The following is a 25,022-nucleotide window of genomic DNA, read 5'->3' on the forward strand; positions in this document are numbered from 1 at the left end:
TATTGGCTTTATTAGTCAATTTTTTTCTTTACACTTTTTTGTCCAGTTGACTCATAATCATCTTCGTTAAGTTATAATGGGACAACTCATTTTATGATGATAAATAATATTATTATTATTCCTCCACTGTATACCCCTTTAGTCAAAAAAATTTCTTTGCATTTTTTTTCCAGTCTCTTTCGTCTCACCTTCTCTGTTTTCTTTCTCGTTATAATGGGAAAACTCATTTTATCCTTACCACTTAAATAGGAAGAGAAGAAACCTACTAAATATCAAATTAACATAACGAGAATAATATTTAGGGCAAATACTCGTTCGGTACTCTATTAATAACATTGATTGATGACAATTTAATCATATTAATAAAATTTTATTATTCAAAATTGAGTACAATTAACCAAATATATTCACTTTTAAATTACTCAATACCTGATGAACATTATTGAAAACATATAGTACAAAGTCGATAAAATACCGTTACTAAATGATTAAAGTCCCTAATATCTATGAATAAGGTATCATTAAAGTTTAAACATGCAAATGAGTACTTACTTATTCCTATAAAAGACCATAAAAGAAACCCATTCTTTCAAAACACACAAGCCAAATTAAAACACTAAAGCTATGAACTCTCTCATTTCTCTTTCACTTTGTTCCCTCTTTCTCCTCATCTCTTTCTTCCCTTCTTTCACAACTCCCACCATATTATTTCAGGTATATCAATATCATCACTTTCTCATTATTCTTCAAATTATATATATATATATAGAAGTTGTAAGTTTTGAATTATTGATTGAAAATATATATATTTATACAATAGGGGTTCAATTGGGGGTCAAGTGACAAACCAGGATGGTACAATTCTCTGAAGAACACAATCCCTGCTCTTACAGCTGCCGGAGTAACCCATGTTTGGCTCCCTCCTCCCTCTCAATCCGTTGCTCCACAAGGTACTAACAATAACAATAATAATATGCTAAGAATTATTGTGGAAGACATAAATTTGTTGAAAATGTTTATTCGACCTAAAAGAGAATCAATTTCAGATATGCAGAAGTCCCAATGCAAATTGTCATAATTCTATAAAAATATTGTATAAAATGGTATTTTTCTAAATTTTAGGAGCTTTTTGTATAGATAAAAAAATAGTATTTTTAAAAAGATAATTGCTAAGGAGAATTACTAGTGTCCAACACTACAAGGATGTGATATACCGTTATTAGTGCAATGCAATATCGGGTCCCACATATTTGAATTTAATAAGTATTATAAGGTATCACTAACCAAACATGGGGTAACACCTCACGTAGTGTTGAACACATTAAGGTGTCAAATAACAATATATTTTTAAAAAACTCGAGTCCTTTTAACTTAGGCACTCTAGGCACATGGCTTGCCTATGCACACCGTGTGCAGAAAAATTGTTAATTTATATAAACTTATTTATAAGTTCATGTAAGGGAAAATTTGCTAAACTAACAACATGAAATGGTGAAGAACAATTCATCAATTTACCCCTTCATTATTTTTTGTATGTAATATATATTTACTCCCTCATTTTTTTAATGTGTTTGTTTTGAGTAGTTGAGTTGCATTGGAAAGTGTAGAGGACTTAGAATAGATGTAATATTAAACTCTTGTGTACAAAATGGTTCACTTTACCCTTAGAGGGCGTTTGGTATGAGGTTTGGGTTTGGGGGAGTAGAGTTAGAGGGAGTTTAGATTAAGAGAATATGAAACTCAAGTTTTTAAAAGGGTTAAGATTACCCTCAAATCAAGCTAAAAAATGGGACCCACTTGGAAACACAAACTCCCAAGCCATTAAAAATAAATTTACCAAATATGGGTTAGATTTGACATTCTCATTCCCACTGTACCAAACACCCCCTTAAGATATATATGGGGCTCATACAAATTATTAACTTTACCCCTTAAAATTTGAACCAAATATAGGAAGGGATTTAGATTCTCATTCCCGCTTTTACTTTACTTCATACCAAACATCCCTCAAACATTACATACAATAATGTAGTAGTTTAAGCTAGCCAATCATTGTTATTAAAATTTAAACCCACTGTTTTAAAAACTTTATAATATTTTGGTGAATATTTTGAATGATCGTATTCGTGACAAAATTAATTTTATTTTAGTCTTAATTAAGTTTTGTATTTTGGAAAGTAATTAATTTTTGATTGATGATTAAAATTTTTTACCATCATCAGGTTACATGCCGGGAAGGCTGTATGATTTGGATGCATCAAAGTATGGAACTAAAGAGGAATTGAAGTCACTAATTTCGGCTTTTAGAGACAAAGGAATAAAAACCATAGCAGACATAGTCATAAACCACAGAACAGCTGAGAAGCAAGACCAGAGAGGAAAATGGTCCATCTTCGAAGGCGGTACCCCAGATGACCGCCTTGATTGGGGTCCTTCCTTTATTTGCAGCGATGACAAAGAGTACTCCGATGGCACTGGAAACCCCGACACTGGAGTACCGTTCGAACCTGCTCCTGATATCGACCATGTCAACCCGCGAGTTCAGAAGGAGCTCTCGGAGTGGATGAATTGGATGAAATCTGAGATTGGATTTGTCGGGTGGCGATTCGATATGGTCACTGGGTACGCCCCAAAATTCACCAAGATCTACATGGAGCAAACTACGCCGGAGTTTGCGGTGGGAGAGAAGTGGGATGATGTCGGGAAAGAACAAGATTGGGTCACGGCAGCAGGTGGGGTTGTCAAGGCATTTGATTTCACGACGTGGGGAGTGTTGCGTGGAGCAGTACTGCAAGGGGAGCTGTCGCGGTTGAAAGATTCAAACGGGAAGCCTCCGGGTTTGATAGGAATAATGCCGGAAAATGCAGTGACATTCATTGATAATCACGACACTGCTAAGTCCACAGATCAAGTTTTCCCACCTGAGAAAGTCATGTTGGGTTATGTCTACATTCTCACTCACCCTGGAACCCCAACCATCGTAAGTAACTAACTCTCAACTTTGAACACATACATATTTATTTACAATTGAGGGAGAGGGGGGGTGTTGTGCTCAACATGAGTTATCACATCATGATTGGTTAGCGATACCCCATAAAAACAACTCTAATGAGAGTTGCTTGGAGAATTACTTGTCACTGGTGAGTTAGGTAGAAAAGGTGGAGGAGATTTTTTTAAAAGGAGATTGGTAACGTTGCCTAGCAGAAGCAACATTGCTTTTATTTTATTTTTTTATTATGATGGGACCACTTAAGCTACTTTTAGTATTGCTCCCATTGTAGATGCTCTAATACTTATTAAATTCAAATAAGTGGGACCCGATATTAGATTACACCAATAGGAGTATGTCACCTACCCTTTAACAATTCTCTTAAAATTGAGGTTATAGCTTAAAACCAATTGGTACGAAGTGAGTTGATATGAACACACAACACATTAATTTGTAGACCAAATTTGCATTAACATAAAATATTTTTCTTCCAATCATATTTATTTACCATAAAAATTTTTGTGTTAAACAATAATGCAAGACATGCATAATTTCTTACATACAGCCTATATATAATGATATGATAACTAGTTTTTTAATATATAATCTAGTTTGGTGCACCTTTGTATGCACACATTCATTTCTAGTAAAAATTAAATATATTGTTGTATGTATAATGTACACATGATTACTTATTTTTCTTATTCTTATTAATTAAATGTGGGGTTTTGCAGTTCTATGATCATCTAGTGGATGGGAAGCTTAAGGATCATATAACCATGTTAAGTGTGATTAGAGGAAGAAACAACATAAATACGAGTAGTAATGTGAAGATACTAGCTGCAGAAGCTGAGCTTTATATGGCTGAAATTGACGACAAGATTATAATGAAGATAGGCCCCAAGTTGGATTTGGGTAATCTATTGCCCTCCAACTACCAAGTTGCTACCTCTGGCCAAGACTATGCAGTTTGGGAGAAGAAGTAGTAATAAATCTTAATTATTTAATTTCTTTTATTCTCGAATAATTATCTAGTTAGTAATGTGGTCAAAATAACAAGTATAGTTTACTAAATGAAAATAAATAAATAAATAAAACAATACAAGACACAAGTATAATGTCTTACTTATCCAAGATCGTTACAATGTGTGTTTAAAATAGTGTTTAACTCGCTAAACGAGTCATTTGGACTTAAATGTGTAATTAAAATTAAATAAAAGTTAGGTATTAACAAGTTTGGTCAAAGAATTAATCATTTTCATTAAAAAGTTTCTGTACATGGGATCCCAGAACAGAGTTTATAAACTAATACAGGACAACCAGGATACAAAATAGTCGTCCTAAGCGACAAAATGATCAATAGTTCTAGATCCACAAAAGAAATCCCAATCGTGGTGATCGAACAGGCCGCATATATACACAACGCCTCCGAAGCTCTCCAACTCATGGCTGGTCAATTGGCCTTACCTACACCATAGAGCACCCGTGAGCCGTTGCCCGGCAAGAAAACCTCATAAGGCATAACAATAATCCCAAATATTCAAAAGCAATAAACACATGCCTCACAAATAGTAAATGCATTCATTCCAACCATACACATCATAAACACGTTTCACAATTCACAGTTACAGAGATATTCATTTCAATCACATGAATCAATTATACGACCCACGAGTACAGCCTTGCCGGACGGCCCAACCGAGCAAGCTTCGTACTCAGGCACGCAGTTTGCGGTTCGTGCCGGGCGAGTGGGAATCGCACCCTCAAACTGGGGTATGATTTGATATATAATGTCTATATTTAATACAAATCATATCTCATTTATGTTGGGGTATGATTTGATAACAAAATAAATATGTTCCTACTATCTCGGATAATAAATATGACAGTCTGGTCATGAATAAGCGTATAAACAAATCTCGAGTCTTTGGGGATCCTTTAGTTATGTGTTATATCTGAAGCTACATATCTCTCACGAGCTTGTGCTTTGACAGCTATCTGACCTCGAGCTAGCGCTTTGACATCTATCTTATTCTTAGTTCGTGGTAAAGTCAGGATGCCTAACACTAGGTCTGACCATTATGAATCTCGAGTTGTCCACATGGATAATAAGCAAATATTCTACTTGGTTATGCTTCCACGTATTTACTTGTCAGTTGTACTCGAATTGAGTGAATGAACTCGTGCTAAAATTAGAATACAATAAGAAGAAACGGGCCAACAAATTTTTTTTAGTGAATAGAAGGAGCCAGGAAAGAAGAAAGCATGTGAATTAAGTAATAACCATAAGTTTCATTTGTTGTTGAGTACTTTGATCAAGTGTAGAAAAAGATGGCTTCTTGGTTATTTATTAGTTCCTACTCGTGACATGAATAAACGAAAGTTATAACATTGTCTACTTGAAAATTAACCGAATATGATCAAAATAATAAAGTATTGAGAAAAATAGAATAAGAAGAAAGTGACTCACACACACACTTATATGGTATCTTTGGAATTATATTAGAGAGTATGTATTCTAGTTTTTGAAATTGTTGCCTCATTTTCTACCAACGTTATATAATTTATGATTGCAAAACTTATATATTCTATACATATTAAAGAGATACTGTGTGTGGACTATATATTTTATGATTGCAAAACTTATATATTTATTATTTATTAATTATAATAATATAAATTCAAATATTATAAAATATCATTATCATAACTAGATATTTATCAATTATATTAATATAAATTTAAGTGTTATAAAATATCATTATTTTGTATTATATATTATTATAATAATGATATTTAATAATATCATTAAATAATGATACTCAAAACTATATATTTAATAATGATATTTTATAATACTTAAATTTATATTAATATAATTGATAAATATCTAATTATGATAATGACATTTTATAATATTTGAATTTATATTAATATAAATTTAAATGTTATAAATATTATTATTATAATAATCTATAACATGTAATATATAATTCTAATTTTTATAAAATTATGCTAGAATAAATATTTAGTGATTATAATAACATAAACTCAGATATTATAAAATATCATTATTATAAGGGTTTTTTCAGCTGCTATCTTTATTGTTTACACTTTGTAATACTTAGGTCTCGAAAGTTGATTTTGTATCAGTTAGGTCTCCAACATTTTTAAATCGTATCATTTAGGTCCCTAAATGCTATTTTTATTTCTTTTTTCTTTCAAAATGCATAAATAAAATATATATAAAAAATGTGAATCAATCTTAAAAAAAAATGGACCACTTAATTTTTTACAATACCAAACATGACATTGAAAAAATATATATTTTCATGAAATTTTAAAAAATATTTAATAGTTTTACAAATTAAATTAATTTTTTATTAAAAAAAAATTCTTGCCCATATTTTTTTAATATTGATAACTGGACTATCACGAGATTATAAATATTTATCATGTACGTATTTATTTTTGTTTTGTAATTTTTTTCTATAATGCAACTTATAACAAATCATATATATATGCACATAAATAACATTATATACATTATTAAGTTTAAAAAAAATATATGAAATAAACAAGCACAAACATAATAAAAAATGATAATATCAAGATAATCGAGATAATATAGTTATTAGTATAAATTATAAAACAACAATGTAGGTAATAATATTTTCTTAATGAAACATTAATTTAATTTAAAAAATATTATGTATTTTTAAAAATGTCATGAAAATATATTTTTTCTCATGTTATGTTTGTTATTGTCATAAATTAAATGTCCAAATATTTTAATAATGATTCACCATTTATTTTGTATTTTTTATGTATTTTAAAAGAAAAAAAAAATAAAAATAGTATTTAGGAACCTAAATGATACGATTTGAAAAGGTTGTGAACCTATCTGATACAAAATCAACTTTTGAGACCTAATTAAGTGTTACAAAGTGTAAATAATAGAAACTGCAGTTGAAAAAAAATCATTGTTATAATAATATTTAATACAAAACTAGATAGTTAATAATTATCTTCTATCAAGAATAAACAAGTTTTTTCTCCAATAATTGAGGTATGATTTGAAAAATACCATGAATGTTTTGTACATTAAATATGGTAGTTTGTGATCTAAAAAGTTGTCACATTATTTAAAAAAACATAAACAATGTTTTGGTTTAATTTTTCTTTTAATGTGCTTATAACAATCATAAAAGCTTAATAAAAATAATTAGTAAATTTTCTAAATAAAACTAAGCAAATGTACATTGCACGTTGATGTGCATGCACTAGATAATATGTCTTATTTATTTTTATGACATATTATATGTAGTCAATTGTTATTATTATAGGGGTAGGTAACTATTTGGTACTCTGTGTTTTTGCAAAATATCATCTTAGTACCCTGTATTTTTGCAAAGTATCATCTTGGTACCCTGTATTTACAAATAATGTTCATTTGGTAACCTGAATTTTGAAATCGTACATATTTGGTACCCTGTATTTTAAAATCGTACATATTTGGTACCCTAAACTCAAATTTAATTAATAAAATTTTACCAATTTAATCAAATTACTCTCAATCATACGAGCTACAAATCATATATAACTGCTGACAGTTTGATCATATTGACAAAATTTTATCAATCAGGATACCAAATATCTATGTTTTCAAAATACAAGGTATCATATGAGCATTATTGAAAACAAAGAGTATCGGAACAATACTTTGCAAAAACAAATGGTACCAAATAAGTAAATTCTCTTATTGTAGTTAAGTAATGTTCAAAATAGTCAATTTCCTTTATTTCGATTCTATTACCGTATACCACGATAATAAAAGTGCATATTTCCTGCGAGGGGACCAACCTTAATAGAGTGGAGATTTCTCATCTAAATGGAGAATAAACAAGATGTGAGGGCAATTTTCTATCCCCGGATGTTAAATAAGACAGGAGCAGAGACATAAATCTTTGTCCCAATAGGTTTTGTAGTATTTTATATTAATGTTTGGGTTTATATCTTTTTGGACCCTGTGTTTTTTCCCATTACCTGTTTGGTCTCTGTGTTTTGACAAATTATTTTTTGGATCCTATGTTTTATAAAATGGTTAAAATAGAACCCTAAACCCGATTTTGGTCAATGTTTTCTCAACTAAAATCACAAATAATTTACCAAACTAACAATTCATAACAAAAATAAAATCATTCTGCTTAAAAACTGTGTTGTTATATTCAATTTTTTCTCATCAAAATTAAATTTAGGGTTCTATTTTAACCATAGGGTCCAAAAACTGTGTTGTTATATTCAATTTTTTCTCATCAAAATTAAGTTTAGGGTTCTATCTTAACCATTTTACAAAATATAGGGTCCAAAAAGTAATTTAGCAAAACACAGGGTCCAAACAGGTAATGAGAAAAAACACAGAGTCCAAAAAAGTATAAATAATATTTAGTATTTTGAATTATAACATTGTGTAATATTTAAATTTTTATGTAATTCAATTTTTTATTTTTAAAATCTATTTTTTAAACAAATAGAGATTCCTTGTCCTAATGAGGATTTGTTGCCCAACTCCTAACGAGAAATATGCGTAGATGGGTGCGAGGAAGATTAAAATGGTTAAAATATATATTTTTTGAATTTTTGAATAATATTTAATTTTAACTATTTAAAGAAATATATAATTTTTTTAATTTTAAATTAGACACATAACGCTGATGTATTTATAAAAATAACAACTGAGTTATTAGACTATTGTGTCCCACATAGAATAAGTATAAGAATATTGAACCACACCGATTGATTTTTAAATGGAACTTCGTGATTCTTGTCCCGAGTGATGAAATAGTAATATCAAATATACGATAACAAAATGTAATTTTGAAGGGCTTGAGAAAATCATAGGAACAATAATGTAAATATACTGGTCATATATGGGGACAAAAATTCTTACACAAAATTAGTTGCTCTATAAACTTTAGTTATCTGTACCATGAACTTTGGCGCCAAGCTGTGGAGTCACAAAAGTTGAGATTGCAGAGTATGAACGTGGCTTCTTCGATTGGTCTCTCCGCAAAGCCCAATCTTTCCCATTTTCATTCTCTGTTCAAATATTATATCGACACCAAAATTCCAAGACGGGCACTGCTTACTTTCCGCGAATTGTTGGATTACAATGAGAAACCCAATGAGTTCACTTTCGCATTGCTTGTCAAGGCATGTGCTTCTTCTTGTTCCTCTTCCTTTGGATTCAAAGCAACGCTTGAAGCAAATCAGATTCATACCCACTTGATCAAATCAGGTGCTGATCAATTTGTGCACCTCAGTACTGTTCTTCTCGATTTCTATATGAAGTTGGGGTGCTTGACAGTTGCACAGCAGGTGTTTGATAATATGCCCGAGAGAGATGTTGTGTCTTGGAATGCTTTGATTTGTGGATTTTCGAGAAATGGGTATCATTTTGATGCGGTGGATCTCTTTGTTCGGATGTGTAGAGAGGGATTTAGTCCTTGTCATACGACTTTGGTTAGTTTGGTTCCGTCTTGTGCTAGACATGAGTTGATCTTCCAGGGGAAAACCATTCATGGGTTTGGGATTAAGTCCGGGCTCGATTTGCATTCACAGGTGAAGAATTCACTTACCTCTATGTATGCGAGATGTGCGGATTTGGAAGCTGCTGAGAGCTTGTTTCAAGAGATAGTTGAAAAGAGTGTGGTTTCTTGGAACACCATGATTGGTGCCTATGGCCAAAATGGTTTCTTCAGTGATGCAATGCTTTACTTCAAACAAATGAGGGAGGGAAATGTTGAAGCAAATGAGGTTACCATGGTGTGCCTCCTCTCAGCAAATGCTAATCCAGAATCCACTCATTGTATGGTGATTAAAACTGGTCTCATCAACAAATGCTCTGTAAATACTTCACTAGTTTGTGAATATGCAAGACGTGGCAATTCAAAGTCATCAGAAATGCTTTACAAGTCATTACCCCAGAGAAACTTGGTTCCCTTAACTGCAATTCTATCTAGCCACGCAGAGAAAGGTAACATGTCATCTGTGATGGAATGGTTTGCTCAATTACAGCAGTTAGACATGAAACCAGATGCAGTCACTATGGTTAGCATTCTCCATGGGGTTACTGACCCTGCTCACTTTGGCATTGGACTTGCCTTCCACAGTTATGGGCTCAAGAGTGGGTTGAGTATTGATAATCTTGTTGCAAATGGGTTGATTAGCATGTACTCAAAGTTTGACCACATAGAAGCTGCCTTTTCCTTGTTTTTTGTTATGCGTGAAAAGCCATTGATTAGTTGGAATTCTTTGATTTCTGGCTGTGTGCAGTCTGGAAGGGCAACTGATGCTTTTGAGGTGTTCTGTCAAATGAAGATGCATGGACATGGTCCAGACGCTATTACTATTGCTACTTTACTGTCTGGGTGTGGACAACTTGGACACTTGCAATTTGGGGAGAGACTTCATAACTATGTCTTAAGAAACAACATAAAAGTTGAGTCTTTTGTCGGAACTGCTCTTATTGACATGTACACCAAATGTGGAAGAATAGAGCGTGCTGAAAATGTGTTTAAGAGCATCAAAGATCCATGCTTGGTGACATGGAACTCAATGATTTCAGGTTATAGCTTATACGGTTTTGAACATAAAGCTCTCTCTTGCTTCTCTGAATTACGGGAACAAGGGCTAAAGCCAGATCACATCACTTTTTTGGGTGTTTTAGCTGCCTGCACCCATGGGGGTCTTGTTCATGAAGGAAAAAAATATTTTGAAATTATGAGAAAGGAATTCAATGTAATGCCAGGGCTGCAACACTATGCTTGCTTGGTAAGTCTGTTAGGTCGTGCAGGCTTGCTTGAGGAGGCATTGATACTGATAAAAGACATGGAGATAAAACCTGATTTTGCTGTGTGGGGAGCTTTGCTTAATGCTTGTTGCATCCATCAAGAGATCAAGCTTGGGGAGTATCTGGCTAAGAAGTTATTTCTCTTGGACAACTCAAGTGGGGGATTCTATGTGTTGATGTCAAATCTTTATGCTATTAAAGGAAAGTGGGATGAAGTAGCCAAGGTGAGGAAGATGATGAGAGAAAGTGGAGGGGATGGCTGTTCTGGTATTAGCGTTATTGAGGTCAATTCATTGCAATATATGAATACAACTTTCTCAAACGATGCTGAGATGGGTAATTCTCATAGTCATCGTGAGGATCTTGAAATCTCCATTTCCAACAGGTGAAGAATTGATACTGCTACTAGATAGTCCTCAAGGATGATTCCATTGTGGATGGTCACTTCATGCACAAAAAAATATGCAGTCACTGATTCACCTGAGGCCCCACCGGTTATAGCAAACTCCCATGAAAGTCAGTATCTTAAGCATATTCAGTATGCGATGGCATTTGGAGGCCTGGCCGTTCATGTATTTTCAGATGTTAGCTTCTTTTTTGAAGTTACAACCAACTCATTCTTTGAAAAAGCTATTTCTTTGAAAGATATAATATTGTCTAATGTACTCTTACTTGCTCTTATTACATTATTGCAGTTTCTGCGTGCAGCAGGAGTCAGTAGTTTACCACTTTAATACAAAGCTGGTGCAGTTAAATAGGGATTTGCCAATACAGAGACTTTGTTCATTGCCCATCTAATCTTGATGGGGTAAATTCTCTACTCATTAAATAAATCATCAATTAGTTTTTATATATTTTTAGTTTACCATTTTCATCTTTATATCCTTGTATCATGTCTAATCACAGATTTGTTGAAACAAAAAGATACATGGATTTTGTTAGCCCTTAGTCTCAAGCCAAGAAAAGATCATTTTCCGGGTTGGAAGTTGCTTTAGAGGATCTAGAACCTGGGTATTTTTTTTTTTTTAGTAAAAGTTAATCTTTTATTCAATTTCGAAAGTTGAAAAAGACTTTTTCCAATAATTGACAGATATTCGGATGGCCCTTTACTCAATCCTCTTGGTTTGGCAAAAGATATAAAGAATGGTCAGGATTCCAAGCTCAAGGAGATTAAAAATGGTGAGGTTCAGATTCAGTCATTTACCGATGTTTTTAACATTTCATGACACCATATTTTAAGGTTCGAGTTTCTTAAAACTGTTTCTCATTGCAGGATGCCTTGCATTAGGTGGCCATGCTTGGCTTCTCTGTGCAAGTTTCAGCAACTCATGTTGGGCAAGTTGAAAAGCTTTTGGAGCACCTCTCTGATCCATGGCAGAAAACTATTTTTCAAACCTTAGCTAACTCTAGCTCTTGAATATGTCACAAGACCTCATCTTCCATTTATATTTTTTTAATGTTTGTTTAGTCATTCTTCGTTGTGCACATTTATGACCAATGATTTTAATACAAGTTGCATTCTTTTCATATATTTATTGTTTATTTTCACTTTTATGTCAAACAAAATGGACTATCAAAAATAAAATATATAAAAAAATTCTGGCTTGCCGGATTTGAACAAGTGGGATATGTTAAGGTTGATTAGTAAATAATTAAAATAACTAAAAACAGAATTGCAAACTTAATAGATTTTCCAGCTAGACCAATCTAAAGATTGTGTCAGTACTAGGTGAATTGTTGGTGACCTACCATGACATATTTTATACTGTATTAGCTTTGTTGGTGTGTTATTGTGCAAAAGAGTAGTGGAAAAGTTTGAACAAGCCAGTCTTACGTAGAAAGAACTTGTCAAAGACTAAACATTATGATTCTGATCATATGAACTTGAAAATGGTCCAACCATGAAGGAATTACTAGCTAATCATGTCATTGGCCAGTGAAACACTAGTTTTAATTGACAATTGAAACAAACTCAGTATTGAACAGAGTTAAAAATAGCTCACAAGAAACCCACACCAATTCTTTGATCATGCAAACTTGAAAAACTATTACAGCAGTATACCTTCAACATTCCTAGGCCTGTACATAATAGTCTTTGGCCAAAATCACCAAAATTATGATGACTTCAGTGAGAAAAATTATAAGTCCAACCAACTTTATTACACATAAACAAATCATCCAATCAACTTTAGTATACATAAACAAATCACCAAAATGTACATCCAAGAAATTCCTGTATGGTAAATTTAGTATATTTATGTTCACTGCCAGAGGAACCACCAACAAATAAGAGCTTAAACCACAACAAAGAAGTAGTAATTCCAAGGAGAGGTTATGTTGACTTGGTAGTATGACCCTTTCTCCTTGCCAAAAACATAAGAAACCGGGGGAACAATGATTTCTTCTTTCTCTTCCCGGCCTTGGTTTCTTGGAATGAATCAGTTTCACTGTCATTCCCACGCACATATGACTTCGGGCTTGGAGCGTAATGTACAGGAACAGTAGCATCAGATACCCGGTCAGAGGTTGTAGCTTCTTTTCTCCCCTCAAAACTAGCCCTTGGGCTTTTTATAGAATTCACCGCAGTCTGACCAGATTCACCCGCCTTGCGTCGTTGCTCGTGTTCTGATCTCCACTTTCTCAACTCCTGTTCTACTCCCAACTTCCCTTCCTTGGCCTTCTCGGCCTTATTCATTGCAATTTTCAATGCTTCTCTTCTAGAAGCCATCTCCCGATTAACTTCGTCCAACTTTTCCAAGCTTCTCAACTCAGATTCCTTAGCTAGTTCTATTTCAGAGTTAGCAGATGCAACCCTCAGGTTCGCCAACTCTTCTGCCTCATGGGCCCGTTTGCTGAGCTCATAATACTCCTCTAAAGAAAGTGTTACCCCTGCAGGTGATTCTACATCATTAGACGATCTAGCTGATTCACTCTCTTGCAAGGCCTTGATAGCTGCTAGCGCCAATTTTTCTGAAGCTTTGGCAGCCTCTATTTCTTTTCGTGCTGCAAGTAACCTACTCTCCATAGTGCTTGCTGTGCCCTTTGCTTGCTCTGTTTCTTCCTTTGCCTTTCGCAGCTCTTCACGAGCCATTTGAGCTAGTGCCTTGGCCTGATCAGCCTCCTGCGCTGCTTGCTGTAATTTCCTGGGTAGTTCTACCATCTTCTCTGTGACCTCTTTCTCCTTCATCTGAACAAGAGCTATCTCTGATTTGGTCCTGTCCAGTTCAACTTCAAGAGATGAAACAGCTATTGATGCCATTCCTTCTCTCTGTCTCATGGAGGCAAGAGCTGATTTCTCAGTTTCAACTTCCAATTTTAATGATTGAGCGGCCATCTTTAAGCAATTTACTTCAGCCAATGCTTTTTCTATGTTGACCTTTACTTCCTCAAGCTCATTCTTTGCTGAAGCAACTGCTGCTTGAATGTTGGTATGAGTTTTTTTCTCTGATTCCTCTATCTCACTATTTGAGTTTCCTTCATCACATTCCTCCTTCAACTTTGATTCCATGTAAGCAGCTAGCTCAGCTTTTAAATCAACTAGCAAGGCTGAGGCAGCATCCAGATTCGATTTGAGATCCTTAGCTGATAGAATTTGTTGGTTAAGTCTCTGAATCTCCTCATCAGCTTGTTTTAGTTCCTTATCCCAATTAAGAGAATCTTGCTCCCTGGCCATGGACGCTCCTATTCTTTGTTCCTCCGCTTCCAAATGGGCAGCATGTGCAGACTCTAACGACTCCTTTGTTGCAATTAGCTCGATAGTGAGTTCCTCAACTGTTTTCTCAACTTCCTTGGAGGCAGCAACAGCCTCTGCAGCTCTCTTGGCAGCCACATCTTTGTCAGTTACCAAAGAAGAATATTCTTTACGCAGTGCTTCTAACTCCTCTTTTACAGATTTCAGCTCTGAAACCGCAGCTGTATGCCTGGCCTTAGCAACCTCAAGCTGTGCCTTGGCAGCAACACTAGCCTCATCAGCAATCCCTTGCTCCATCTCTTCCACCCGTAGCTTCGCGAGTTCTGAGTCTTGCTTTGCCTGATCTTCTTCTGTTTGTGCCCTCTCGAGGTTGAGCTTCAATTCTTCAATGAGTCTCTTCGTGCTGTCCAACTCTTTTAACACTTGTATTTTTGACTCTTCGGCAGTCTCTGATATTTTCCTGTATTCAGGGATCTCCCCCTGTGCTTTCTCAAGTTCTTGCTCCACAAGCTTCCGTCTCTGTTAAGCCAAAGAAGAAAAGTCACATAATTGTTCATACATGGAAACCCAACCACCTCTATTTTCACTGTTAAAAAGAAAAGAACCTTGGGCAATTTTTAAAAGCAAAGCTGTGAGAAATAAAATTTATGAAAGTCGTCAGAAAAGGATGTATACCTCCACTGTCTGAATTTTGTGGGCTTTCCAATCAACAATTCCTCCAAACTTAGAGACAGCCTCTTTAACAGACTCAAAAGGAGCTGTCGTATCAATAAGGCCTCTATTTGCAATAAGTTGCTTAACAAGTTTAGGAGAATCAACAGTGTCTTCTTTTCTGACAGAAACTCTGGCAATCTTTGTGTCAGGAAGAGAAAACCCCTCATCACTTTTAGAGATTGTCATCTCAGCAGATGAAGCAGAAGGTGCAGTAGTGTCATCAGTCTGAGCATGGGCAGTCTTGATACTATGTTCTAGAGATTTCTGTTCATCAGAGGCATCATGTTTTGCTCCTGTTTCAGAAGTCTCCACCGCTGTACTGTGATTATCATTTTCTTTGACTGCATGTGGAGATGTTGAAGCTTTATTAGAGGTATCTTCTGCAGCTCCATTACCATTAGAGGTATAGAGTGCAGCTCCATTAGAGGTGTTTTGTACAGCTCCATTTTCAGAACTTTTCATCACAACCTCATCATGGGTCTCTGATTCATTGAATGCTTTTGGTAAGGTTGAAGCTGGAGCATCAGACGGAAGAAGTTGATGTTCTATGGATGAGCTACCAGATGTATCCACCGCAGTTGTTGCTATACAATTTTCTGAGATTGTTGAGGTAGATGCTTGATTATCTGCAGGAAGAAGTTGGTCTTTTTCTAAAGAAGCTTGAGATGTAGTTAACTTAGTACTTTCCCCAATGGACAAGTCACTCTCAGTTTCAGCTTTTGCATTCAGAACTAAGTTATTAGTAATCTCCTCACTAGAATGATCATCATGGTGGGACAATGAAGAGGTTTCTGGAGGCAGCTGTTCACCAATTTTCACATCTTCCATTTCCGGAAAGTGATAAAATGTCCAAAAAGGTATCCGTATTCCAATAGAGAACCTACCTCAGGCAAAAAGAAAAAGAAACTTAGGTATGTTTGGAAAATTAAAACAGCACAAGTTATGTGCAAAAGTATAATTTGTTCGATAAACGAAAAGTAAGTTTGGTAAAGCAACTCTCATTGCCTTGAGTAGAAGTTATAACTTCTTAAGTAACAAACCCCATAATCCTAAATGAAATCTTGATAAATGAGCATCAAAGAGAAAGCATTTTCATTTCTTCCATCTATCATCATTGCATGTCACATATCCCCATTTTCATTTTCTAATAAACAGTACACTAACTAAAAAAAATACACTTTCCAGTACAATCAAAGATATATAATTTTCAATTAACTCAAGCTCGCCCATGAAGCTATTGAAAGTGCTGGACACTAATTTCCTCACAAAAATATGGATCATAAAATGAAAATCTTTCTGTTGTATGTCATCAAAAATTTCTTGCACATTGCCCGACATAAAATCGCAAATAATAATAATAATAATAACAATCAGAAACCAACCATGCAATTGACATCGTTTCCAAAATAAGAAATAAACTCAGATATTCGATTTCAATTAATAATTTCGATAACAAATAGCTTACCCCAAAGAAAAATATTCAAAACCATCAAGCTTACTTGTAAAACAAAAAAACAAAACTTTCCACCACAGAAAAACAAAATGCAATGTACTGTGGTCTTCAACCAATCTTCACGGAATTTTATGCTTCATTTTTTTTTTTGGGTGCATACGCTTTATAAATATTATAATATGTCAAGAAATAAGCTTGAAACAAAACCATATTCCCGTGAGTAAAATGTAACGTTAGAGTTGTTTGTTGAAGCAAGAATGGTTCTTTGTTTTGGATCTTGAACCAAATAATTATAATCTCCCATATACACTTAAATAAATTTTCTTGTTATTCCTCCAAACGATTTTGGGTCATCGTCATAAAGATAAGTTTCTATTTTTACCCAAATCCTGAAGCATTTAGAAATAAATGGAAATTAACTCGAACCATGCTTATACATGGAAACCCCATTAAATTTTCTTGAAAAGGAGGACTTAATCTAAGCATAAATCAACTTCAACAACCCATTTGGCTTCTGGGTTCTTCAATACTAAGCATACATATTCAATAATTCTAATCAAAACTCAGATTCGATACTCATCAACATAAACACATCTATAATTATAATAATTAATTATTGATTATTACAAAACTAGATCAATTTAAGCTTAAATTAAAGTACAATCAAGAAAACTTACCGGATTAATCAAGACACGCAAAAGGGGGACCAGGGAATTGGAAATAGGATGTCAAGGATTACTGCACCAAAAATCACATCAAATGAATGAAAAGAATTTAAATTAGAAAAAGAAATATGAGAGGTGGAGAAAACTGGAGCTAGAAATAGCAAGAGAGAGAGAGAGATTGGCGGGGGAGAAGAGAAGAGAAAATACACGTGAGTGGAGCTTACCTCGTCGTAACACAGTCTAGATCCATCTGTACGCTCTATTCTTTTTGGTCTTGATATAACGTAACAGACCCATCAAAAGGAACTATTTATACAGACCCACCAAAAAGAACAGACTATTAAACAGACCAGACCAGACCCATCAAAAGAACAAAACAAAATCAGGCAAGAAAAGTGTTCATACTCCTATGCGCCGTAAGTGTTCGACAAATTGTCCCTGAGATAACAACATACCATAAAGAGGAGGTAAGGAGAGTAGAGTAAGAGAGAGGAGAGCCACAAAGCTAGCTTGGTTGACTGAACTAAGGCAAGAGGGATTTGGTCTTCTTGGTGTTGTTTTTGTCCACTTTATGAACTCAATTCTCTTCTCACATGAATATAGATTTATTTCCACCAATCAAATAAAATGGTAACTTTTTTTAAAATAATGTTGCTTTTTTATATTTTAAAGATAAATATAAATATAAATTTTATTAAATGGTAACAATTTGTTACTAACCTCAAAAAATCTTGAAAATAAAGTTTAATAACAACTAAGCACACAAGACTTTTTATTCCAAATAATGGTAAAAAGCAAAAAAAGCAGAAAGTGATACATTAAACATCATTATTAGCACTTAAAACAAGATTTATTACTAAAACTTAGCAAGTAAACATTAACACACCAAAAAATATATTACAACTTCACTCAAAAATTAAGCAACAAAACATTTCCAAAAATGAACAAATTTGAGAGATGCAACCATGGTGGCCATCATTGGCCAATGACAACTCTCTAACCAATCTTTGTAATATTGCTCCCACCATCAACACCATGACCCAAATCTTAGTAGCCTCTACCACACTGCTCGACCTGAGCAACCTCGAAGCGAGCTCCGGTCGACAACTAGGAAAGGACTTGGAGGACTAGAGGACTCATAGTACTAGGATGCTCAAAATTCATTCCAAATCGACTTAACTAATATGATTTAATCTAATTTTTTTGAAAAAAATAGTTCTCCAAAATTTGGGTTCTAAATAAATTTGATGGATTGGCGAATGATATTATCAAAAATCTAATATTAATTTATTGAATTTGATATAAAATATATATATATTAGTAATTTTTTGTTATTGTTATACAATTAATTTTTAGTCTATAAGTGAAAACAACCTCACATGATATACAAAGAATGATCCTCACCAAATCAAGAGCAACTCGCATACCTAGCATTAATAATGAAATGGTCCAATGATCGCCCATTAATGTTAATGTGTTTTTTTTTATTAAGTAACTGATTTTATTAATTAAGTCATTTACTTACTTAATAAAAACTAAATTTTATTTTGTAATGGTACATAAATGAACATGTTTGTAACAACTTTCAAAAAAGGCTATTGTTAGACCCAAAATATTCGGCCTCGATAATTTTATTCATATATACTATTCACGACTCACTATTTTCACTAAAAGTGTGTGTAGATGCGGGATTCACGGAATAAAGAAAATACAGAAGGCGAGAAATCAAAAGGCAACGTCTTCCTATCTTAGCTTCTGTTAAGAACAAATTTGAAAAGAAAAAAAGTAAACACACGGGAAAAGTAGTTGATCCTCAACCAATCACAAGGAGACTTTTCCTGCCACTTTTTACCCCTCTCGTTGTCTATAAATAACCCTTTATAATCTGTTACTTGCATTCATTGGATTGTTACTTTGTACAATAGAATACTCGATTGACTTAAGTATTGAAGAGTTTTCTTGTAGGTAACCTCAAGTGTTTTCCCTTCATCAGAGATTCAAGAAATTGTTCAAAGAAGGAGAGACAATACCAATTTTCTAACGAAAGAATATTTGCATTTTTGGAAACCAGAGTTGCAAAATTAGATCCTGTACCCATTTTAAATGATCAACTTTAATTGTTACCCACTATTTTTAACTTTTATTTTAGTACCCAAATTTTCAATTGATGTACCAATTATACTCCTTCAATTACATGTTTTTTTTTCTCCTTAAACACACTACAATTAGAATGTATTTCCAATTTAACTATAATATGACACATATAATACACATTACAACAACACTTAAAATCATGTGCTCAAATAAGGGTAATTTGGGAAATCTCATGATAATAATGGGTAGAGTTCAACTAAATATATTTAGTGTCTAATTTTAGTTGACTACTCCTAAAAATGGGTAATTCTCAACTTTTCCCCTTAATTTTGTCCCCAACATCAAGTCATTCATTTTTACAAGAGCTCCTAAATGGTTATAAAAGGGGAACATAACAAAGGAAGAAAAAAAAGGGTTAATCACAATTTATTTTTAACCACACTAATTATGTCTTTTGTTTAAATACTCACTATATTTCATTACCCACTTATTATATGATATGAGTTCAAGTAGTGCTAGCTATATTTTTGTGATGACTAAAAACCTTCTTCAATGCTTAATTTCTTATGAAACAATTTAACATACTAAAATTTACATATAAAATAAGAGATCTTTTAGCAAAATGGCTTATTTTTTAAAATAATTTTACAATCTAACATAGTTTTGATAATTTATTGTAAAATAACCTCTCATAATTTAGACAGATAGTCGAAAATTTAGACAGGTGGTCGAAAAATTCAAAATGTCGTTCGACAATTTTAGATAAAGATCATTTTACAAAAATTTACAAAAAGTAGTCCACATTGTAAAATCAATTAAAAAAAAGTCATTTTCACCAATTTCTTATCAAATAATTAGTATGAAAATTTGAATCTTATCCTTCAAAATGATTGAGAGGATAATTTGAAGAAGAAAAACAACATTCAATCTCATTCACCAATTTACAAATTATTACATCTAATAAAGAAAAAGAAAAATAATAAACAAAATTTATTACCTCCAAATTTATGAGTTTTGTGTATCTAATCTATTCACACATAAATTATATAACCAAAAAAAGAAAAAAAAAACATTGAAGCAAAAATTCATTGAAAAATAAAAAATAAAAAATAAAAAAATCTAATGAACCAAATGAGACCTTCTCGGATCTGTAATATTGATCCTCCAATGGCCATTGACGAGCCCTTTCTTCCTCGCAACCCTTCTCTCCCATTCCAACTCCGTCTTCCTCCTCTTCGTCAACCTACAAAACCCCTGCAACTTCTCATCCATGGCGTCGTGGACCTTCCACCACCGCCGATGCGCCACATCGCTCGCGTACACGAAGCTCTCCTCCACATCCCAATTACAGTCATAATCTCTGTAACACAGCCATGGCTTCCACCCCAAGTAATGTATGGCATACACCTTCGGCGGATCAGCTCCGAACAGCTCGTTCTTGAATCCGATCTCGTTCTCCGAAGAATTCGACCAGAAATTCTTCAAGAAATTGACTCTCCTCGGCAACCTGTGCCACCACACGAAGAGCTCGTTGAGAAACCCTTGGTCGCCTCCGTTGTACGAAACGATGTCGTCCCGGTGGTCCATGAAGATCCGGAAGGTGCAGTTGGAAGGTTCGAGAACCATGATGCCGGAGTTGAAGAGCGAGAAGTCGTTTCCGACCGCCGTCATCTGGGGGAACTGGAAGAGGACGTCGAGGTTTCGGAGGACGATTATGTCGGCGTCGATGAAGATGAGCTTGTCGTAGTCGGTGAGCTGCCATAGCCGGAACTTGCTGTAGTTGTACTCGTTGTAGGAGCCGTTCTCGGCTCTCGGGTTTCGGATTCGGGTTATGGTTCGGATCTTCCACCCGGCTCTGGCGAGTGCGGCGCGTTTGGTTGGGGAGATGGAGCTGTCGATGAGGATGAGGAGGTCGCGCGTGGTGCCACTCTGCCGGAGGCTTTGGGCGAGGGTTATGGCGCCGCAGACGTAGGATTCGGAGGAGTGGAGGACGGTGGCGTAGGCTTCTCGTTTGGCTTTCTTCTTCGTCGTTTTTTGGGTCTTTGTGGGGTCGTACACGTCATCAATTCCTGTACCATTAAAAAAAATATACAAAAAAAAAATTAATTAATTATTTCACCTAATTAATTTAGAAAAATATAATATTAAAAAACAAGTATAATTGAAAAATTAGAATATACTTGGTGGATAGAGCCTCTATTTCCTAATAATATTTGGGAGTGTTTGGTATCGGGGTTTGGTTTAGTTGGAATGAAAATGTCAAATCTAACTCATGTTTATTAAATTTATTTTCAATGATTTGTAGATTATTTTTTAGCTTGATTTGACTGTAATCTTAACTCTTTTAAGCACTTGAGTTTCACATTCTCTTAATCTAAATTCTTTCTAATTCTACTCCCACAAACTCAAACTTCATACCAAACACCCCTTAAGATTTTTTATGGTAGGGGCTAGAAAAAGAGTCAGTGGGATTCTTTAGTGTTCCCGACTTGTGAACAGTATTTGGTGCGATTTTTTTTATATTGTAGTTATTTAGAGCATCTTTAAATTTTAGAATAATTTCGAATAATTTACAGTCTTGAAAACTAGTTTAAAAACAAGTTATTATTGCACACGTGACTAATTTTTTTATGCGCGTAGAAAACAATATGTTTGAACATAGTCTTCGTCACTGTAAAATATTCTGAATTTTATAAAAATTTGCAGAATACTCTAAATAACTACAATATATACGGTCATAAAAAAAAAAAAAAATCACCGAAAACTGTTCACGGGTCGGGAAACTCCTAACCTAAAAACACCCATAATATTTATATATGAACAAATTATTTTATTATTTCACCTTATTAATTAAGAAATTATAATATTGAAGAACAAGTAATTGAAAAAATATAATATACTCGGTGGATAGGAGCATCTATTTCCTAATCATATTTTTATATGAACAAATTAATTTATTATTTTACCTTATTAATTAAGAAAATATAATATTAAAAAATATGTAATTGAAAATTTATAATATACTCACTGGAAAGAGAGTCTATTTCCAACCTAGATTTATAATAGTTTTAGCATAAATATATTGAATTGTTCCTAACTTTTTTTTTTTTTTAAAAATAGAAGTGTATGATATATAGAAAATTATATTTCAAAATAAGCCTATAAATTTAAAAAAAAAAAAAAATAGAGATTAACTAAAATACTTGATTGATTGTTTATTTTGAAAAATAATAATAATTAAAATTAAAAAATACGAAATTAAAAATAGCATATTATAAGTTTCTAACCAACCAAATTGTTTATTTAAAAACACCTCATTATATTTTCAACTCATAAATAAAAAATCAAGGATTAAATTACCAAATAATAAATAATTTAGGCATATTTATGTTAAAAACTCTTTTAATATTAATATTAATTTTAATATTATATTTTATTCTTAAATAATGTGATGGTTCCGAACAGTTGTTAAGATTATCCAATTAAAAAATAAATAAAGATTTCGACACCAAACGATTGGAAATTTTCAAAGCAACATCATCAAGTTTCATTTTCCAAGTTTGGTGAAATAATATAATTATTTTCTTTGTTTGGTGAAATAATTTTAATATTAATAATAAAACAAGTAATGTCATGACACATATTATAATCCCTTCTAGCAAAATTTTGTCAGGTGGGACTACAGCATTTGTTTGGATAGAGAAATAAGAAAATATTTTTTTCTGAAGTTTTATAAGTATTTTTTTATATATATATTATCTTTTTGAATGCATTTACAATTATGCTGAATATATTATAAAGTAATAGTAAATTTAAGTTTTATTTTTTTTTCTAAACAAAGATTTCTCAGTTATTGTTAGAATCAAACAAGAGAAAATACAATATATATAATTCAATTTTTTTTCCATCCTAAAAATCCAAATTGGAGAGGGATTGAAATTGATTGTAAATTATTGTGTCAAATTTTATGTAGATAGGGTTATTTGACAAAATGACCTATTTTTTTTAAAGTCATTTTGTACTCTAACTTAGTTTTGATAATTTCTTACAGAATGGTCTCCGACACTCCAAACAACTGGTCGAAATATTTACACATCTGATCGAAATTTTAGACAGATGTCATTTTGCAAAAAATTATCAAAATATGATATAGTAAAAAATGACTCTAAAAAAGATGTCATTTTCACCGAGGATTACTCGGATGTAGATATCATACATACCTTGTCCCCATAGAGGCATAGCCAACTTGCAAGAGCCAACAGGCAAAGAAACTTTCTGATCCAATTTAGGCATATGAGGCTCATAGAACCACCAATCTCCTTCCCTCTTAACCAAATCATTGCACCTAAACAGCTCCAACATTGGCCTACACTTACTCCAAAACACCACTTTAGTAGTCTTCCCCTTCTTATTCCACTCCCTCTTCCATTTCTTCACAGCCAAATTGGCCACAACTAGATGAACTTGGAGCCTAAACACATTCCTCCCAGCCCCAGCTTCCCCTGCTTGCCCCTCCAAGCATGGCAGCTTAGCCAATATCACATCCATCTTCTTGTACTTTTCGAAATCCGGCATAGGTATCTCTGGACAGGACGGCACCTCGCTCTCTTCTTCCTCATCCACCCACTCTGGAAACAAATCTTCCCACTTGAAAAAATCCGTGACATGATCGAAACGAACAGATATGGCCTCTCCAATGGTGTTGTGTCTAGTGTTCCACTCAATCACTTCTTCTTCCTCCATGTTCACCATACCAATCTTCTTCTTTTTCCCTCTCCCCATTTCTTTCAAGAAACTTGGTATTACTTCTAATCTACTAGTAGTTGAGTTATAGTTTGGCTCCTCTAAAACACCCTTGATCACCTTGACCTCATTTTCACCCTAATGACATATATGATCAAACAAAACTAGTATTCACAATCAACTCACAAAAGAAAGAAAGAAAAAGGACTATAAAAACAAGGCTATTATAGGCTCACCTTACCTTGGGATGGCATTCACTAAAGGAGCATTTAACAAGATAAGCTGTGTTTTCATGATAGACTGATAAAGAAGGCTTGAGAAGTAGAACTGCATAGATGATGATGAAGAAAGCAAGGAATAACAAGTTGAGTTTAAGGACCAGAGCTTTCGAAGGAGCTGCCTTGATGATCCTCTGAGGCAAACTAACCGAACCTTCAGCCATTTTGGCCGATGCCCAGATCAAAATTCTTGGTGTGTGTCTGAATTCTGATGAGTTTTGAGGTGTATAATGTGTACAATATGCATATATATGAGATTATTTGCTGTGTGTTGTGTTTAGTTTAATAGCAGTGGTTAATGATGGTGATTAGAATATTTCAAGGCTGGTTTGGCTTGACACTATTATAGTTGTTGTTAGAGAGATTGAAAACAATTTTGAGTAAAATATAATGAAGGTCACAAACACCATTTGTAGAGCTCCATTTGGTGTTTCTATGGAATATGGTGAGAAGAGACTTTGCTTCAACTACTAATTGGTTAAGCAGTCAACTTCTCTTACCTGCAATAGGGACTCTTACCAATTTTCCCATTTGTTTATAATG

General features: G+C 33.6%; 5 protein-coding genes across 7 annotated transcripts; 3 read left to right on the forward strand and 2 right to left on the reverse strand.

Moving 5' to 3' along the window:
- The first annotated feature begins 534 nt into the window (after window positions 1–534).
- Window positions 535–4,123, forward strand: LOC133789172 (alpha-amylase-like). Its single transcript, XM_062226925.1, has 4 exons — window positions 535–714; window positions 821–950; window positions 2,223–2,980; window positions 3,724–4,123. Exons 1-4 carry the CDS (start codon window positions 625–627, stop codon window positions 3,973–3,975), a joined length of 1,230 nt encoding a protein of 409 aa, XP_062082909.1. The 5' UTR covers window positions 535–624; the 3' UTR covers window positions 3,976–4,123.
- Window positions 4,124–8,945: 4,822 nt separating this feature from the next.
- LOC133789169 (pentatricopeptide repeat-containing protein At2g04860) lies at window positions 8,946–12,372 on the forward strand. 2 transcript variants are annotated; one of them, XM_062226922.1, is made up of 5 exons: window positions 8,946–11,425; window positions 11,537–11,649; window positions 11,748–11,852; window positions 11,932–12,020; window positions 12,115–12,372. In XM_062226922.1, the coding sequence occupies exon 1, from the start codon at window positions 9,029–9,031 to the stop codon at window positions 11,228–11,230; it is 2,202 nt and encodes a 733-aa protein (XP_062082906.1). In that variant the 5' UTR covers window positions 8,946–9,028; the 3' UTR covers window positions 11,231–11,425; window positions 11,537–11,649; window positions 11,748–11,852; window positions 11,932–12,020; window positions 12,115–12,372. The 2 variants fall into 2 exon arrangements, with proteins under 2 accessions (XP_062082906.1, XP_062082907.1); XM_062226923.1 differs by lacking the exon at window positions 11,748–11,852.
- Window positions 11,264–12,258, forward strand: LOC133792622 (uncharacterized). The gene is made up of 4 exons (XM_062230529.1): window positions 11,264–11,558; window positions 11,748–11,826; window positions 11,932–12,025; window positions 12,130–12,258. Exons 1-4 carry the CDS (start codon window positions 11,264–11,266, stop codon window positions 12,256–12,258), a joined length of 597 nt encoding a protein of 198 aa, XP_062086513.1.
- Window positions 12,373–12,836: 464 nt separating the features above from the next.
- Window positions 12,837–17,925, reverse strand: LOC133789168 (protein WEAK CHLOROPLAST MOVEMENT UNDER BLUE LIGHT 1-like). Its single transcript, XM_062226921.1, has 4 exons — window positions 17,589–17,925; window positions 17,377–17,437; window positions 15,208–16,126; window positions 12,837–15,051 (listed from the first exon to the last, which is right to left on the reverse strand). Exons 3-4 carry the CDS (start codon window positions 16,072–16,074, stop codon window positions 13,174–13,176), a joined length of 2,745 nt encoding a protein of 914 aa, XP_062082905.1. The 5' UTR covers window positions 16,075–16,126; window positions 17,377–17,437; window positions 17,589–17,925; the 3' UTR covers window positions 12,837–13,173.
- A 2,453-nt stretch (window positions 17,926–20,378) lies between these two features.
- On the reverse strand, window positions 20,379–24,824 carry LOC133789173 (UDP-glucuronate:xylan alpha-glucuronosyltransferase 2). Of its 2 annotated transcripts, none has more exons than XM_062226926.1 (3): window positions 24,443–24,824; window positions 23,679–24,339; window positions 20,379–21,527 (listed from the first exon to the last, which is right to left on the reverse strand). In XM_062226926.1, exons 1-3 carry the CDS (start codon window positions 24,641–24,643, stop codon window positions 20,578–20,580), a joined length of 1,812 nt encoding a protein of 603 aa, XP_062082910.1. In that variant the 5' UTR covers window positions 24,644–24,824; the 3' UTR covers window positions 20,379–20,577. The 2 variants fall into 2 exon arrangements, with proteins under 2 accessions (XP_062082910.1, XP_062082912.1); XM_062226928.1 differs by having other exon boundaries at window positions 20,380–21,527; window positions 24,438–24,590.
- Window positions 24,825–25,022: the final 198 nt, after the last annotated feature.

The sequence above is a fragment of the Humulus lupulus genome, chromosome 7, assembly GCF_963169125.1.
Source record: "Humulus lupulus chromosome 7, drHumLupu1.1, whole genome shotgun sequence".
In the NCBI taxonomy this organism is placed as follows: Eukaryota; Viridiplantae; Streptophyta; class Magnoliopsida; order Rosales; family Cannabaceae; genus Humulus; species Humulus lupulus.